Source organism: Alosa sapidissima, chromosome 6 (assembly GCF_018492685.1).
Source record: "Alosa sapidissima isolate fAloSap1 chromosome 6, fAloSap1.pri, whole genome shotgun sequence".
NCBI lineage: Eukaryota > Metazoa > Chordata > Actinopteri > Clupeiformes > Clupeidae > Alosa > Alosa sapidissima.
The window spans coordinates 39721846-39741938 of NC_055962.1; the positions used below are offsets into that span (position 1 = coordinate 39721846).

General features: G+C 43.7%; 1 protein-coding gene across 2 annotated transcripts in view; it reads left to right on the top strand.

Annotated features, from left to right (window-relative positions):
* serac1 (serine active site containing 1) overlaps positions 1-19439 on the top strand; it is a 47121-nt gene extending 27682 nt beyond the window's left edge. Inside the window, exons 8-17 of one of the 2 annotated variants that reach the window (XM_042095651.1) lie at positions 786-914; positions 1152-1265; positions 1960-2122; positions 4081-4231; positions 5074-5221; positions 5317-5417; positions 7292-7389; positions 7795-7977; positions 15254-15397; positions 17933-19439. In XM_042095651.1, coding sequence (XP_041951585.1) covers positions 786-914; positions 1152-1265; positions 1960-2122; positions 4081-4231; positions 5074-5221; positions 5317-5417; positions 7292-7389; positions 7795-7977; positions 15254-15397; positions 17933-18069 — 1368 coding nt within the window. In that variant the 3' untranslated portion in view covers positions 18070-19439. Of the gene's footprint in view, positions 1-785; positions 915-1151; positions 1266-1959; positions 2123-4080; positions 4232-5073; positions 5222-5316; positions 5418-7291; positions 7390-7794; positions 7978-15253; positions 15398-17932 lie in introns of those variants that run through there. The other variant, XM_042095652.1, reaches the window with a different exon arrangement.
* Positions 19440-20093: the final 654 nt, after the last annotated feature.

The following is a 20093-nucleotide window of genomic DNA, read 5'->3' on the forward strand; positions in this document are numbered from 1 at the left end:
GCCAAAGTATTAATGTTTTACTCTGCCTCGCTAGATGGCGATATGTGCCCAAACACAACACATTCCCCAAACAGACTCTCCATCTTAGCCATAGCTAACTTGCTAGCGAACTTTCCATATTAGCTTACTTGCTAGCAAACTTTGCATCATCAGTCTAACTAGTTAAATAGTTGACATTACATGATGAACATTTTCGTATGGACATTCTGGGGGATGTTAATTTGTATGAGAGAATATTTTGAAAACACAACAGTTAGATATTCTGTTTTATCATTTTGTAGACGAAAATGAAGAGAGATTTTATCTTAGTTTTTATTTCATGCAAAACATTTTAGTCTCGTCTTTTTTCGTCAACAATAATGCATCTTAAGATAGTCTTAGTCAGTGTTTCAGGACATTACTGCCGTCTCGTCATCGTCTCGTCTTAGTCATGAAAAAAAAGGTCGTTGATAAACATATTTCCTCTCGTCTCGTCTGACGAAAGCAGCTTGTATCCACATCAGATCTAATTTGTGAGGGTTCTCATGTTAGCAGCTTGTATCCACATCAGATCTAATTTGTGAGGGTTCTCATGTTAGCAGCTTGTATCCACATCAGATCTAAATTGTGAGGGTTCTCATGTTAGCAGCTTGTATCCACATCAGATCTAATTTGTGAGGGTTCTCATGTTAGCAGCTTGTATCCACATCAGATCTAAATTGTGAGGGTTCTCATCACATCAGATCTAAATTGTGAGGGTTCTCATGTGATAGTGTGTGTGTGTGTGTGTGTGGCACCTCCTGCAGGGCTTCTCGTTGGAGGACGGCCTGAGGCTCCTGCTGGCCTCCTTGCCCCAGTCGGAGGTGGATGTGTGTGTGCAGTACTTCACGTCTCTGGCCTTGAGAGAGAGCAGCCAAGCCCTCGCCGCACAGAGGGTGAGTGAGTGAGTGAGTGAGTGAGTGTGTGTGTGTGTGTGTGTGTGTACAGTTGGTGAAATGTGTGTACAGTTAGTGAGATGCGTGTAGAGTCAGATCTGTGTAGAGGTGCTGGGTTGGGTTGGGCTGGGCTGGGCTGGGTTGGGTTGGTTTGAGCGGTGTTGGGCTGGTTTGTGTTGGGCTGGGCTGGGCTGGGCTGGGTTGACGGCTCTACGTGCTGTGTGTGTCCTCCTGCAGGGAGGTCTGTGGTGCTTTGGGGGGAACGGGCTGCCCTACGCCCAGAGTCTCACCTCCATCCCCTCCGAGAAGGTGGAGTCCTTCTGCCTGCAGGCTCTGGTGATGCACTCAAAGGTGAGGACTCCTATTACACTGATGGGCACAAAAACACACTCACACCATCAGGAACACCTACACTAGCATACTCATGCTAACACTCACACCATCAGGAACACCTACACTAACATACTCATGCTAACACTCACACCATCAGGAACGCCTACACTTACATACTCATGCTAACATACTCATGCTAACACACACACCATCAGGAACGCCTACACTAACATACTCATGCTAACACTCACACCATCAGGATTACACCTACACTAACATATTCACACCATCAGGAACACCTCTACACTAGCATACTCATGCTAACACACACACCATCAGGAACGCCTACACTAACACACTCACACCATCAGGATTACACCTACACTAACATACTCATGCTAACGCACTCACACCATCAGGAACACCTACACTAACACACTCACACCATCAGGAACGCCTACACTAGCATACTCATGCTAACACACTCACACCATCAGGATTACACCTACACTAACATACTCATGCTAACACGCACACCATCAGGATTACACTTAAACTAACACACTCATGCTAACACTCACACCATCAGGATTACACCTACACTAACATACTCATGCTAACACACACACCATCAGGATTACACCTACACTAACATACTCATGCTAACACACTATAGTGAGAGTGTGTGTGTGTGTGTGTGTGTTCCCTGCAGGTCCCCAGTCACTGTGAGCACATTGTGGCCAATGGGGGGCTCCAGCTGCTGCAGAGAGTGTTCCAGTTCCGCTCCGACTCCCAGAAGATCCAGAGGAACATCGTACGCATCATCGGGAACCTGGCGCTCAACAACAACAACCATGCCGCCATAGTGCAGTCAGGTGTGTGTGTGTGTGTGTGTGTGTGTGTGTGTGTGTGTGTGTGTGTGTGTATCTGGCCCTTCAACAACAACAACCATGCTGATATAGTGCAGTCAGGTGTGCGTGCGTGTGGGTGTGTCTGTATTTGCGTGCGTGTGGGTGTGTCTGTATTTGCGTGCGTGTGTGCGTGCGTGTGGGTGTGTCTTTATTTGCGTGCGCGTGTGTGTCTGTATTTGCGTGTGTGTGTGCGCATGTTTATTATTGGCAAAACGCTGATGCCAATCGCATACTGTCTCTCTCCCTCTACTAAAACAGTTAAGCTGTTAATATTTAAAACAGTTCAGCTGTTAATATTTAAAACAGTTCAGCTGTTAATATATTTTCCGGGATGCATGCCGGTCAAATTCAATCCACTCTACTAAAACAGTTCAGCTGTTAATATCGCATACTGTCTCTCTCCCTCTACTAAAACAGTTCAGCTGTTAATATCGCATACTGTCTCTCTACCTCTACTAAAACAGTTCAGCTGTTAATATCGCATCGCATACTGTCTCTCTCCCTCTACTAAAACAGTTCAGCTGTTAATATCGCATCGCATACTGTCTCTCTCCCTCTACTAAAACAGTTCAGCTGTTAATATCGCATACTGTCTCTCTCCCACTACTAAAACAGTTCAGCTGTTAATATCGCATACTGTCTCTCTCCCTCTACTAAAACAGTTCAGCTGTTAATATTTAAAACAGTTCAGCTGTTAATATATTTTCCGGGATGCATGCCGGTCAAATTCAATCCACTCTACTAAAACAGTTCAGCTGTTAATATCGCATACTGTCTCTCTCCCTCTACTAAAACAGTTCAGCTGTTAATATCGCATACTGTCTCTCTACCTCTACTAAAACAGTTCAGCTGTTAATATCGCATCGCATACTGTCTCTCTCCCTCTACTAAAACAGTTCAGCTGTTAATATCGCATCGCATACTGTCTCTCTCCCTCTACTAAAACAGTTCAGCTGTTAATATCGCATACTGTCTCTCTCCCTCTACTAAAACAGTTCAGCTGTTAATATTTAAAACAGTTCAGCTGTTAATATATTTTCCGGGATGCATGCCGGTCAAATTCAATCCACCATTCCCAGCAAGTGGATGGCTTAGCCGTTCTTGCAAAGGTGGTTTATTTCTCCTGTTCAGAATGTTCACAAAGGAGCAGGACAATAATACACATTTCATAAACAGTGCCAGTGCCATTGTATTCAACATAAATAATAATAATAATAACAATAATACACATTTCATAAACAGTGCCAGTGCCATTGTATTCAACATAAATTAAAACTGCTCCATTACTGTACAATGGCGTGAACTCTAGGCCTGAAACCATGACTCCCTGAGCCCACCCCAGACCCTGTATATCTAACTCTAGGCCTGAGCCCACCCCAGACCCTGTATGTCTAACTCTAGGCCTGAGCCCACCCCAGACCCTGTATTTCTAACTCTAGGCCTGAGCCCACTCCAGACCCTGTGAAACCATGCCCCCCTGAGCCCACCACAAGCTCTGTACAGCTATGCACACTTTGCTGTCAGCAGTGATTTTGAACCTTAAAGGGATATTCCACCATTTGGGGAATTACTCATTTTCCACCTCCCCTTGAGTTAAACTGTTGAGTTGTACCTTTCCCCAGTTCATCCAGCCGTTCTCTGAGTCTGACAGTAACACTTTTAGCTCCAGCTCATTGAATCAGATTAGACCGTTAGCTTATAGCAGAAATGCTAACGGTCTAATCTGATTCAATGTCCAGTCCCCCCACATCATGCAGGATGTTGTTGTTGTTGTTGTGTTGTAAATTTAGGTTGTTGTTGTGTTGTAAATCCAGGTTGTTGTTGTTGTTGTTGTTGTGTTGTAAACCCAGGTTGTTGTTGTTGTGTTGTAAACCCAGGTTGTTGTTGTTGTTGTTGTTGTTGTTGTTTTGTTGTAAACCCAGGTTGGTTGACTGTTCTGGCTGAGATGGCCCAGTCCCCCCACATCATGCAGGCGTCACATGCTGCCCGTGCGCTGGCCAACCTGGACCGGGACGCCGTGGAGGAGAAGTACCAGGACGGGGTGTACGTGCTGCATCCGCAGGGCCGCACCAGGTGAGCCCATCAGAACCTAACCCTGACCCTAATTAGCCATAAATTAGCCTATTAAATAAGATGCTACCTGAGCGACAAAATCGTGGCAAAATCAGGCTGAAATTGTTTAGTCTGCGTAGGGAATTGCCTCCACAAGTCTTTCTGCTTCGCATCCATGTGAATATCGTCGCTATGGTAACCGTAAAAACAAGTCTTCTTCATTGGTTTGCTGCAGTTTAAGTGTTCTTCTGTGTGCTCCACCTACTGGAGGGGCATGTGTACAGCAGTTCAGTTTTGCTCATGCGCAGTCTACGCGCCGTTTTGACACGCAGTCACAAATTTCTCGAGACTTAAAACACCTCACGCATGCCGCAAAGATGACGCTAGGGATGTAAGTATGAAAATTTAACCTCACGGTTATAGTGACCAAAATTATCACGTTATTTCTAAAAGTGTGTTCAATATGTTCAGAAAGCACTGATAGGCCTACACAAGCTGAAATAGTGTCCTGTCTTCATGTTTATTTCTGTTGTTTGGATCCAATGAGTGAGACCAAAGTAAGCGTTAAAAACATAAAAAGACGCAGAGCGGCTACATGATACAGTGCACGTTTTGCGGGGGAAATGTTCCGCCTTTTAAAATCAGGTGTAGCCTAATCCGAATCGTAGTTAAAACCATCAATTGTTATCGTCAACATTTTTATCGCGGTTTACCATTATACCGGTAATCGTTACATCCCTAGATGACGCAATTCTTGTCACGCGATCACCAGTGCCGTGTGCGCAGGACGCAGACGGAGGTCCATGTCAGGTGCTTAACACTGTACACATTTGTCATTTTTGTTTCCTGTGTTGCCATGGCAGCCCCAGTCAGCCAGTGAAAGCAGACGTGCTCTTCGTGCATGGCCTCCTGGGGGCGGCCTTTAAGACCTGGAGGCAGAAGGACCTGGACCAATCAGAAGACGGCACTGGCCCAAGAGGGCGGGAGGACTACACCGAGTGTTGGCCAAAGGTGCTGTATCTCCCGCCCCCTCTGCTTTCTGACTGGTTCATTATTATGCAATTTCCAGGCACTGTCCATCTGATTGGTTGTTTACTCTCCTACAGTCATGGCTGGCCAGCGACTGCCCCTCCCTGCGTATTCTCTCGGTCGAGTACGACACGCACCTGAGTGACTGGAGAGCCAAATGTCCTGCTGAAAACCAGAGGTGCCCCAGCACAGTAGCACCAAGCCCAACACTATCACCAGCACAGTAGCACCAAGCCCAACACTATCAGGACCCCGCACAGTAGCACAGTAGCACCAAGCCCAACACTATCAGGAACACACCAACCCCAACACACCAACACCAACACTATCACCAGCACAGTAGCACCAAGCCCAACACTATCAGGAACACACCAACACCAGCACTAACCCCAACACACCAACACTAACCCCAACACACTGGCACTTATCACCAGCACAGTAGCACCAAGCCCAACACTATCAGGAACACACCAACACCAACACTATCAGGAACACACCAACACTATCAGGAACACACCAACACCAGGCCCAACACTATCAGGAACACACCAACACCAACACACCAACACTATCAGGAACACACCAACACTATCAGGAACACACCAACACCAAGCCCAACACTGTCAGGAGCACACCAACACCAATCCCAACACACCAACACGAACACCAACACACCAGCACCAACCCCAACACACCAGCACTAACCCCAACACTAACCCCAACACACCAACACTATCAGGAACACACCAACACCAACCCCAACACACCAGCACCAACCCCAACACACCAGCACTAACCCCAACATACCAACACCAGCACTAACCCCAACACACCAACACTATCAGGAACACGCCAACACTATCAGGAACACGCCAACACTATCAGGAACACACCAACACTATCAGGAACACACCAACCCCAACACACCAACACCAACCCCAACACACCAGCACTAACCCCAACACACCAACACGAACACCAACCCCAACACACCAGCACTAACCCCAACACACCAACACCAACCCCAACACACCAGCACTAACCCCAACACACCAGCACTAACCCCAGCTCCAACCCCAACACACCAGCACTAACCCCAACACACCAACACTAACCCCAACACACCAACACCAACACTAACCCCAACACTCACCCCAACACACCAAGACGGGGTGGTGTAAGACAGGGTGGGTGGCACAGTGGTGGGTAGAGTACTGAAAATCCATACTCAAGTATAATTAAGTAAAAGTAAAAGTAAATATTCCCATCTAAGTAGTAAAGAAGTAAAAGTAAAAATGTCTTGTTAATAAATTACTAAATTTTTGATGGCCCTTTAAAGGGATACAGAACCCTGTTTGCTTTTTTCCTCCTCAGTTGGCTACTCATACATGCAACAATATTTTAACAGCCCAATTCAAATATTTAATATACTTCAATATTATTTGACACACTTCTATACTGTGTCTTGTCATAGCCAGAATGAGCTCTGAGCAGTGCATTTGCTTTGCTTGTGAATTAAGTGGTACTTTCCTTTCTCCAATGTGATGTTGAACGATGCTTGCCAGAAATTAATACAGGTGAAAGTTTCTGTGTCATGTCATACCTCTGGCCTCGTTGCTACTCTGGCAGTAGGTGTATCGGAGCGGTGAGTGTGTGGGTTGTGTGTGTGTGTGTGTGGGTTGTGTATGTGTGTGGCTAATCTCACTAGAAGTTGCAGCAGCTGGCTGGACGTCCTTGCGTTAGCTGACCTGTTAGATCTATAGAACATCTACTTCTGTATAACATGGGCTAATCTACATAGGCCAGTCATTACTTTTATATTTGCAGGGCAACGTAACAATGCATCCTGAAGCCCTTCTTTTCTCCCACTCCACTGTGCACCTAGGGAACGGTGCGCTTTTCTCCCTCGAGATACTTTCTCCTTTAAGACTGAGTTGTGTGAGATACTTTTCTCCCTCGAGATACTTTCTCCGTGAAGACAGCGCACACACACACACACTTACACACCCAATGACTGGGTTGTGTGTGATCCAGAGTGCTTGTGCTGTGCAGGAAGTCTCTGGCGTATCGGAGCGGTGAGCTGCTGAAGAAGCTGAAGGCAGCGGGTATTGGAGACAGACCGGTGGTCTGGGTGGCACACAGCATGGGAGGTACACACCTCACCTTTTTTATTGAAGACAATCATATGAATGTATTTAGTATGAAAGGAATACACCAACCTGTATATATCCTCTTATCTAACTCTGGGGTAAATAGCCAATAAGCTGATTTTCTAAAAGGTTGTCGTGTTCCAGTCTGCCATATGTATCGAGAATTTAATTGTCTTTTCATTCAAGAATTCCTTGATACAGGAAGGCACTGAACCCCAAACTGCTCCAGTTGTGGTGGCTGGGGCCTTGCATGGCAAGCCTTTGTCACTGGTCTATGAATGTGTGAGGAGTAGAACAGCGCTATATACATGCAGTCCATTTACCAAGAGCTTGATGGTGTTTTCATGAGATTGTGACTGATTAAAAAGCTAAAAGTTGTGCAACATTCTTTTGTTTTTTCTTCAGGTTTGTTGGTGAAGAAGATGCTCTTAGATGCCTCAAGGGACCCCGATCTGCAGCCGCTTCTGAAGAACACCAAGGGAATCCTGTTCTACAGCGTTCCCCACCACGGCACCTTCATGGCTGAGTACTCGGTCAACGTGCGGTTCCTGCTCTTCCCCTCCATAGAAGTGAGAGAACTCTGTAGAGGTACTCCTGAACGTTGCTGACCTTCAGAATGGAGATTGTTTTATTGAATTAATTAAGCTTTTTAAGTGCCTGTTGGTCACACCCACCAAAGTTCCTGAATCTCAAACCCGAAGCCTGAAACCTTAATTTCCATAAAGCCCAGACCTGCCAACCTGTACGCACTTTGCGTAGCAACCATGCATTTTCACATCAAAGTATGCGGGTACGATTTTTAAATTAAAACTACGCCGTGGCCTACTGGTTAGCACTTCGGACCTGTAACAGGAGGGTTGCAGGATCGAACCCCGACCAGTAGGCACGGCTGAAATGCCCTTGAGCAAGGCACCTAACCCCTCACTGCTCCCCGAGCGACGCTGTTGATGCAGGCAGCTCACTGCGCCGGGATTAGTGTGTGCTTCACCTCACTGTGTGTACACTGTGTGCTGTGTGTGTTTCACTAATTCACGGATTGGGATAAATGCAGAGACCAATTTCCCTCACAGGATCAAAAGAGTATATATACTTATACTTATACTTAAAACGAGCAGATCCAACTACGCAAAAACGAGCAGACATCCAACTACGCAAAAATTAGCAGACATCCAACTACGCAAAAATTAGCAGACATCCAACTACGCAAAAACAAGCAGACATCCAACTACACAAAAACGAGCAGACATCCAACTACTCCGGAAATCATCCTCAAATAAATGTCATGCGAGGGTGAGATACAGAGAGAAAGTGACGAGTGAGAATGACAGACGAAGCATAGTGGCCACTCACATGACAGGCAAAGCATAGTGGCCACTCTTTATGCTTAAGCAATATAGCACGAGTGAGAGTGACAGGCAAAGCATAGTGGCCACTCTTTATGCTTAAGCAATATAGCACGAGTGAGAGTGACAGGCAAAGCATAGTGGCCACTCTTTATGCTTAAGCAATATAGCACGAGTGAGAGTGACAGGCAAAGTATAGTGGCCACTCTTTATGCTATTTTTTATTCAGCCAACGGTGGGTTAAATGAAGGACTTGATGAGGTGAGCTTACAGCTACATTGTATAAGAATTTTCTCCCATCAAGCGGTGAAATTGTAGATGACAACCAATTGAATATTACTTTCTAGCCACTCCCATTCCGAGTGCGATGTTACTCCTATGGTAGCCAGGATTAACATGGCTTCCAGTACGACTTCTTCCAGCGTTCCTTCTAGTGATGAGGTTACTTTAGAAAACAATTACAAATTACATTTAGTTATTTAGTCAGTTTAGGATACTTTGTGTGCAAAGTAATGAAAAATAACTATAACTTACAGTGCCCTTCGATATACAAAATATTCCTCTCCTGTCATCCGTGGCAGCACACGGATTGATTTTACTAGGTAGACAATCCTTACATCTAGGCTGTCTTTTTCATCTTTGATGCAAGGAAAAAAATATTCTGGACTTTGTTCAGCTCATTCTAGCGTTATGCATAACCATGCTATAGTTTGCCAATCAACTATAAAACTTCTGGGAAAAGCCACTCCAATGTTCACCCTCGTTGTTGTTTTTGTTATCGCGTTCTCTTTTTAATTCTCGTTTTGTTGTCTTATAGCGTCTCGTTTTGTTGTTTTTCTTATAGCGTCTCATTTTGTTGTTTTTCTTATAGCGTCTCATTTTGTTGTTTTTCTTATCACATTCTCTTTTTGTCATTTTCGCTTCTTTGACGACTCCTTCTCATGTGCTCGAGAATAGGTATGATCCTCCATCTTCAACTAGGCCTAGCCTATAATCAGTGCAGTTTGTGTGTGTGTGTGTGTGTAGTAGGCCTAGCCTATAATCAGTGCAGTGTGTGTGTGTAGTAGGCCTAGCCTATAATCAGTGCAGGTTTTCAAATCTTCAACTAGGCCTAGCCTAGGGTGCCAGCCGAACTTAGTCCCGCCCACAACATTTGAGGTCGGGAAGCTCGGTCTGGCATTGCTCCGTTGTGGAGCAACTATGCTCGTACCAGAGCTGTGCAGACCAATCAAATCAGGCTTTACGATGATGGACAGGTGAGCAACAGCGCCTCGTTTATCACGTCATCTGAGCATGCTTAGGTTGATTATGTTTGCAACAAAAACACTGTGGCTAGAAGGAGACAGATGGCTTCTAAAACCCCATGTGGAAAATGCATATTATTTCAATGAGGTTTGCATTAGTCAGCAGGTACTAATTATACATTGAATGTATTTAAAAAAAAAACTACTGTACTCTACTGTAGCCTATGTTCAGATGAATTAAATATGCATAACATGAGGGATTGATGTATTTATTTACAAAAGTAATAATGGATTGGAAAGAGGTAATAATAGGCCAGACATGATTGAATAGAAACCACATATAAGAATATCCACATCAGTCCCTATCACCACAAGTGTTTTTCATAAGTTAGGATTATTAGGCTCTAAAACAGATTGTCAACATTATAGAGCTACTGTAAAAGATTCAGTGTGCACTTTCAGGAACACATTGTATCAAATTTAGATATCCGACATTAAAGATGGGTCGCTATTAGGGGTGTAACGGTACACAGAAGTCACGGTTGGGTTCATACCTCAGTTCAGACATCACGGTTCGGTACGAGTTCGGTACAATGGAGGGAAAAGCAAAACAAAAATGCAGAAAGCAATTTTTTTTTATTGTACATGTCTCAGGCTGTACCACCTAGTGTCATACAGTCTCTTCCCTGAGCTATCTGCAACAGCCTGAAGTGTGTAAGATGTAGGCTAAACAGTACAATAAGTACCCAGACTCGTGTAACTTGTAAACAAAATAAGACAATCAGCTATAAAACTGAAAATAGGCCAACAGCATCTCTTATTTCTGAAAGTGCAAATTAGATAGAATAGAATAATGATTTTTAAAAATCCACTTAAGCAAGAGCTTCAACATCCGTGTTTAGTTGTATATGGAAGGGTCTAAAATTTGCCTCAATATTTTTCAGTGTGTGTACAGTAATAATCTACTAACTGTGAAAATATCACACTATTTTGCCTTCTTGTAAAAAACGAAATTGCTTATTTCATTTCATAAACAGACTACAACTAGAAGTCACGTGACTTTGCCCTTCGACGTTAACTCACAGTAGCATGGTTTGTTTATTAGCCTGGTTAGCGTTGACACTTTCTGTTACTGTCAATGCACTTAACACTACCAGCTCCTCATGTGAGAAGTTACAAGTTACCCCAACATAAAGGTAATTACCAAGCGATTTACATAACTTTCTGTCATTACGAAATCATTTAATTTAAGCCATAGGTTTTGGCCCTATTTGTATGTGTATACAAAGGCTTGTGAAGCGCAGGGGAAGTTTTTTTTTTTCTCATTTCAGTGATTGGTAGCCTATCATCTGGGTGTTGGCTTTGAATATGTGTAGCATGTTATATTTCCACTCACATACCCAACAACTGCTGAACAACGCCGACACACAGTTTCATCTTATCCACCACTCTCTCGCTCGCCTGTAACTGTAACTGAAGTTCTCAAACTTGCGATCTTAAAGAGACCAGCGGATCCTCTAACTCTTGTGGGTCGCCACCTTAGTGCTGCCTGATCTCTGACTGACTGACTCGACCGACTACCTGACAAAAAAAAAAAACATAGGCGCAAATCAGAGCTTCAGAGCTAAGGCGAGGCTACAGATTAGCAAGTACACCTCGCTGCCATAGACAGTAAAAGAAATGGACGAACAGACTCCGTCGTTTTCAATGGGAGGGCACTGAGTCAAATAGAACGATTTTTCAGTTGGTCCCCCCAGTACTGCGCAGCCTCACACTTAACTTCGTGACGATAGCCATAGAACTGAATCTTGTAACTCATATGATAGACACACAGAAATTCTTCTCACATTTCCTTCGCCTTCAAAGTCATCAAAGTTAAACATTTATTTATGTATTATTATTAATATCATCCTCACCAAGTCGTGTTAATGTTGAAGCTACCATACATGATCATCTTCAAAAACAGTCATGCTAAAACAAAACAAAAAAGTTATAGCCTTGAAGCTATTTTCTTTCCACTTTTCCGACCTACGGTCAATCCATCGAAAACCTCTGAAATGATTACTGCCGGTTTTTTTTTTTTTTTTAAATTAGGTTGCCTCTGTGTAATGCTTTACCTTAACATACGGTCGTGTATGCTAGGTTTTGCTTACGAGTTACCGTCATAGACAGTAAGGTGGACAGAGCTTCTTATCCAAACAATACGGTGATCTCCCTACGGCGCGAAAGAGAGATTACGTCAAAGCTAGCTTCCCTCCAACCTAACAAGCTAACCATTCTTCTTACGGGTAACCAACATTACGGACGAGGTAGTGGAGTCTGTTTTGCCTTTGTAGTGTTTATGTTGATTACACAAAAGCTACAATATCAGCACAGGATATATGTTATATGAAGTTATGGTATTTCAAAAAAATCCTAGAATGAATGGACTTCTATGGGAGTTAGCAGAGAGGTGGTCCCTCCAGCCTACGTCGATTCTTCTACTTCCGGGAATTCGCCTGCCCCCTTGCTCGCTGCAGCCTGCGGGAAGACGAGGCTTGACATCAAGCCCCGCCCACCTCCAACTCAGCCATGTTTTATTTGCCTACGTCACTCCCCATACGCTTTGGCTTTACTACCGACAGCCCGGTAGCAAATTATATAGTATATTGTTTCATATTAGATGATAGAAACTGATGATGTAGGCTAAACACAAATGACATTTCACGCAACCACAGTGAATTTTTCATGTAGGCCTAGGCTAGTTATTGTAATTGGGTTCGTGTACTTTTTCGTTCATTTGATTTCCGGTTTTGAAACGATAACATGCACTTTCAAAAAAATGGTAATTTTAAATATTGATGACAATGTGTTCAAATGGAAAACGAGCCATATTTCATTTAATTTAGCCCTCAAAAGTAGAACGGTGTGTTGTTTCATTATCACGGACTATCAGTTTAACAGCAAGAATTCTCCATTACAACCAAATGTAGCCTACAAATGGGGCGATTTTGCTTTATTAACAACAGGTGATCCAGAAGCATGCATTGTGTAACGTTAACCGGTTAGATCAAGCTAGACATGCAAGCAGCTATTGGACCACCGGTAGATAGGCTACTTGTCAGCTACCCGCGATGGTAACGTTAGGCCACCGGCAGTCCGCTGTATAAATGAATAAAGAAAAGGTGGTCAAAGCTGCGGCTCGTTAGCCCAGCAGACCGCGGTAGAACCGATGTGGAAAAACTCAGCGGTCCGCCAGCGGCAGCGAAACCGGTGGGCCTCCGCCAGCCTCTTCCCATCTGGGTGGTTAACTTTGCTGGCTAGCTAGCCAGCTAGCTAGTTCCTATCTGACGAACGAGTAATGTGACAACTAGTGCTGGGCGGTATACCGGTTCACACCGTATACCGGTGTATATTTTCGTTATGATATTAATTTTTAATATACCGCCATACCGGTGTATGTTATTACACAACGTTTGGAACGCTGCGCCGCGCGACAGTGTTTCAGACGGGACTTTTTTCACACGCACCGCATGGTGCCACTGCGAGGCATAGTGAGGGTAAACACAAAACATCTACATTTTTCCCCTGAAGTATGACCCTTAAGGCTTAATTTCTCTTTAGGTAGGGGGTTTATTTAAGGGTGTTTAAATTGTTTCTTTAGTTAAGGAAAAACGTTAAGGGATACTGCATTGAAAGGGATTTACCGTCATGAAAATTCTATTGAGATTGTTCAACAGCTGTAACTAGCTGGCTAGTAGGAGGTGATGTCGTTAGTTAGCAACCCACCGAACACAGTGAAGTTTAATGTTCTTATCATTCATCTCACCTTAAGAATATTCGCTGAAATTATCCAGATAGCAAGTAAAGCATGTTATAGACATGCACTGAGCAATACTAGCTGGCTAGTTAGAAATGATCCTGACTGTCATCAGTGCACCAACACGAACTTTTTTTGTTAATGTTTTGCCTAGCAAACCGAACCGAAGCTCATGGCAGGCTAACAAGACATCCACATCCACATCCACATGAAGTTAACGTTAGCCTACCACTAACGTCATGTAAACCACACAATAACATTAAGGCATGTTTCTGATAGGCCTATTTGACAGAGTAAACATATTAGCAGAGAGGTTTTATTTTAAATTGTATAATTTTCAAAAAAGTATAATTATTGCAAGTTGCACTACTTTTTGTATTGGTTTTATACAAGATGTTTGTGAAATTTGCACAGTAAAAGTTCTGTATTTTGACTGCTATTGTCTTTGCATTCTGATTAGATTCTTCATTCATGAATCATGAGTGGCTCTTTGTAAACAGCATCATTTTCTGGGGCCATGCAAAACTGCATTACCACTAGTGTGGAGTTATTCTACATCATGACAGTAAAATAGACCATCCTTAGTCAATGTACTGCAGCAATTCCTCTCTCAACCTGTAGAAAATGCTGTGAACATCTGATTATGCATGAAAAAAAAATACCGTCATATACCGTGAAACCGTAAGAATTTTGAAAAATACCGTGATATACATTTTTGGTCATACCGCCCAGCACTAGTGACAACGGCGTTCTTATGGAAATGTTGGTGCTGTTGCGAGTTGTTGCACTGGTTTGAATCCACAGTTTACGTGTTGAATTGCACCATAAAACGTGTTTTGCAGTAAGTTGCTGGTTTGTAGAATGTAGCACTAGCAGCTCGCTCAGTCTCGTTGCGAGTCCTGGCTCTCTCTGCTGACTGCCTCCCTCTCGCCGCCAGCAATTTTAAATTGCGTGACATAATACAAAAAAACATGGCTGACTTGGATGTGGGCTGGGCTTGATGTCAAGCCCCGTCTTCCCGCAGGCTGCAGCGAGATGCTCCTCCATATTAGCGTTAGGTGTCGTTAAAGAACTCCCGTAACTCTCGTACGGTAGGCTACTTAACAGTAATTGCGCATGACATTAATTAATCCGCACACTTCGTTTTATGTATTTTTATACCGTGTATTCTCCGTGTAAATTCATGCACCGAACCGTGACGCCTGTACCGTTTCGGTTCAATATGAATACATGAACCGTTACACCCCTAGTCGCTATCCAAAATGTATCTTGCGTGTATGGCTATGTCTGATTTTGGCTGCATGCATGAAGGCCGACATGAGCAATTCTTGTTTCTTGGCTCGAGGTGCTAACCAAAAAAAAAATTCAAGGTTGGCAGGTCTGAAAGCACCTTAAATACCATGAAGCCACTTAATTAATGGTTTGTTTTGATGTTTCTGTCACATGGCAGTCTGTTTAAGGCTTTGTGTTTCCCACAGATTCGCCTGCACTTAAAGAATTGAATGACAATTTCTTGAACATTGCCAAAGAGCGAGAGATCAAAGTGCTGAGCTTCGCAGAAACTCTCCCCACAACCATCGGCCCTATGATCAAGATACTGGTGGTGCCAGAGCAGACTGCAGGTCTGTCCCAGTTATCACCGGGTTTCACACGTTTTAAACTCTGTCCCTGTTATCACCGGGTTTCACACATTTTTAACTCTTTAAATGTTCAAAGTGGCAAAGCACACCTCTTTTTTGGGGATAGGTGCTTCGGAGATGACCATATGTCGTAGATCAGTGGTTTTAGAAGAGATCCAGCACACTGTCTATTCCACATGCAAATATTTAATAGAATATAACACAACGTTTCGGTTTTACACCTTCATCAGGTACATTCCAGTTTCAGCAATTCCATTATTTATCTGATGAAGGTCTGAGACTGAAACGTTATGTTATATTCTAATAAATATTTGCACACGGAATGGACAGTGTGCGAGATCTCTTCTAAAACCACTGATCTACGACCTATGGTGGTCATCTCATTAAATGGACGTTTAGCAAACTCTCTAAGACAACTATGTCAGTACTACAGCCACTATGTCACTACTACAGCCACTACTACAGCCACTATGTCACTACTACAGCCACTATGCCACTACTACAGCCACTATGTCACTACTACAGCCACTACTACAGCCACTATGCCACTACTACAGCCACTACTACAGCCACTACTACAGCCACTATGTCACTACTACAGCCACTACGTCACTACTACAGCCACTACTACAGCCACTATGTCACTACTACAGCCACGACTACAGCCACTATGCCACTACTACAGCCACTACTACAGCCACTATGCCACTACTACAGCCACTATGTCACTACTACAGCCACTATGTCACTACTACAGCCACTACTACAGCCACTACTACAGCCACTATGTCACTACTACAGCCACTATGTCACTACTACAGCCACTACTACAGCCACTATGTCACTACTACAGCCACTATGTCACTACTACAGCCACTATGTCACTACCACAGTCACTACTACAGCCACTATGTCACTACTACAGCCACTATGTCACTACTACAGCCACTATGTCACTACCACAGTCACTACTACAGCCACTATGTCACTACTACAGCCACTATGTCACTACTACAGCCACTACTACAGCCACTATGTCACTACTACAGCCACTACGTCACTACTACAGCCACTACTACAGCCACTATGCCACTACTACAGCCACTATGTCACTACTACAGCCACGACTACAGCCACTATGCCACTACTACAGCCACTACTACAGCCACTATGCCACTACTACAGCCACTATGTCACTACTACAGCCACTATGTCACTACTACAGCCACTACTACAGCCACTACTACAGCCACTATGCCACTACTACAGCCACTATGTCACTACTACAGCCACTATGTCACTACTACAGCCACTACTACAGCCACTATGTCACTACTACAGCCACTATGTCACTACTACAGCCACTATGTCACTACCACAGTCACTACTACAGCCACTATGTCACTACTACAGCCACTATGTCACTACTACAGCCACTATGTCACTACCACAGTCACTACTACAGCCACTATGTCACTACTACAGCCACTATGTCACTACTACAGCCACTACTACAGCCACTATGCCACTACTACAGCCACTATGCCACTACCACAGTCACTACTACAGCCACTATGTCACTACTACAGCCACTATGTCACTACTACAGCCACTACTACAGCCACTATGTCACTACTACAGCCACTATGTCACTACCACAGTCACTACTACAGCCACTATGTCACTACTACAGCCACTATGTCACTACTACAGCCACTACTACAGCCACTATGTCACTACTACAGCCACTATGTCACTACTACAGCCACTACTACAGCCACTATGTCACTACTACAGCCACTATGTCACTACCACAGTCACTACTACAGCCACTATGTCACTACTACAGCCACTACTACAGCCACTATGTCACTACTACAGCCACTATGTCACTACTACAGCCACTACTACAGCCACTATGTCACTACTACAGTCACTACTACAGCCACTATGTCACTACTACAGCCACTATGTCACTACTACAGCCACTATGTCACTACCACAGTCACTACTACAGCCAGTATGTCACTACTACAGCCACTATGTCACTACTACAGCCACTACTACAGCCACTATGCCACTACTACAGCCACTACTACAGCCACTATGTCACTACTACAGCCACTACCACAGCCACTATGTCACTACTACAGCCACTATGTCACTACTACAGCCACTACTACAGCTACTATGTCACTACTACAGCCACTTTGTCACTACTACTGCCACTATGCCACTATCCAGTGTCCAGTGTATGTAGTCCAGTGTATCATTTTATGTTATTTTCCACTTCCCAAACTCTTTGATATTTATGTGTGTTTCATATGTGATTTCTGTGTTTTATGTTGCCCTTGTAGATTAATATCCACAGAATATGCTCCAAATTAATATGAGGGAACTAACCTGACAGCTATGACTACCTTGTCACCTTGTCAGCAGTCTAGTTTGATAATCCCCTGAATGCCTGTTAATTCCCATCCCTAAGTGACACTGGGCTTTGTGCTCCTCTCCTGGCAGATCTCGGCATTGGAGAAATTATCCAAGTGGATGTGGATCACCTGAACATCTGCAAACCAGACAAGAGGGATTCTTTTCTCTACAAGCGGAGTTTACAGTTCATCCAGGATGCACTTGCAATACACAATACCCAATAAGGATCAATAAGAGGGCACATCACACAATAAGGACACTCCATAGGGCACATCACACAATAAGGACACTCCATAGGACACATCACACAATAAGGACAGGACCCATCACACAATAAGGACGCTCCAGGACTGAATGGAAACTCCACAGTGGAGTCACACTGCCCACTAGACAACACATTTCAGATGCAATAACACTGCAGCAGGGGTGATATGAGACTGCAGTGATGTGGTGATATGAGACTGCAGTGATGTGGTGATATGACACACCAGTGATGTGTCGATGTGACACTGCAGTGGTGATATATGAGACTGCAGTGGTTGGATGCTGCGAGCTCCCTGTAGTAACAGCCTAATGACCGTATAAGATCAGTGCTCCCTGTAGTAACAGCCTAATGACCGTATAAGATCAGTGCTCCCTGTAGTAACAGCCTAATGACCGTATAAAATCAGTGCTCCCTGTAGTAACAGCCTAATGACCGTATAAGATCAGTGCTGTGTTGCTTAGCGTGACCGAGTGAGATGCGCATTGACTTTTAGATGGGATTAGTGGGGCGGGGACAACTGGCCAGTGCATAATGGTCCAAACAACCACTCACCAAAACAAATTTTAATTCTAATTTCCTAACTAGTATTGACCCTAACCCTAATATTGACCCTTGACCCTAACCCTAGTGTTGATCACAACTCCAAGCCTGCAGCTGCTGTGGGATCCCTTTACTAGCACTCTGATCATGTGCTCCTGGTTGTCTTGAGACAGAATCGTATCATTTTCCAGAGTTTAGTTTCCCCCTCATTTTTACAGAAACATAAAACTCTCCAGGACATATAGAGAGCCCTTTTAAATGTGTGGATCACACGTGTGTGTAACTCAAGAACATATAGAGAGCCCTTTTAACGTGTGTGTAACTCCAGGACATGGAGCCCTTTTAAATGTGCGGACCTTTCTGCATCACACATACTTCTTCCTCTGTGTTCCATCTCCCTCTGAGCACTTTTATATTGTTGATCATTCGCACTTTCCTTGTCCAGAGATTCTTATGCAGAGCTGTTTATTCAGACTTTTAAATACTTGTTTCCACTGTTAAAAGCATCAATACCAGACTTGAAACTGCCTTTTGAAATGTTGCCAGCAGCCTCTCCCCTCTACCTCAGGCACACCTCAATGCATTTACAGCTATTTATTTGATTATTTTATTGTTTTATGGTATTTTTTGTCATGATAGAGCCTGCAAGATCATGCTTAAATGAATTGACGTATGGCTTAGTCCCTACAAGATATGACGTCAGTACTGTCAAAACTTATTGTCACATATTCAATGCCCTTTATCTTGAAAAATAAGTATGGCCTATTTTAATAAAGTGGCTTTATTCTATCCCATATGTGTAATCTCAGTAAGTAAACACTCTAACTACTGTTCCTAGAAAACTCTGGCTCTTGCTGTCAATCAAGGGTGTATGTTTGGTCTCAGTCTAGTTGAAATGTTGTTAGAAATGTCATCTATAGGCCTAGTGGATGGAATTCAACTTGGTTGCTAAAAGTTGCACTTTGGGCAATTTGCATAATTAGCATAATACTGTAAGATAATTAAGGTGAGACACTAAAGGTGAATAGTGTAAAAATGTTGAATAATAGATACCACCTTGAAACTTTCTCAGTTGATTACTTATGTTAAGATGAGAAAAAATAACTACTGTATATGCAAGACCTATATATACAAGAACTGAGCGTCTGTTGTGTCGACCAGTCATAAACGCTAGGTCTAATTCATGGCTCTTTTCCTCAGTGGTTCCATGTTGGTGGAATGAGTTGGCCAGTGCTCTCCGTTCCTGTGATAGTTTTGGGTCGTTTAAGAGGACAGACCATCGCGACCCATCTCACTTCAGATCTAACATGCAACCTGCATGTAATCATATTGTTTAAGGCCACAGGTTCTTAAACTTTTCTTGGGGGTATTCTTGCATGCTACGCAGTCGTCACTCTTCAGCATAGTAAGCTTATCCTATATTTCTAAAGAGAGATGTTGTAG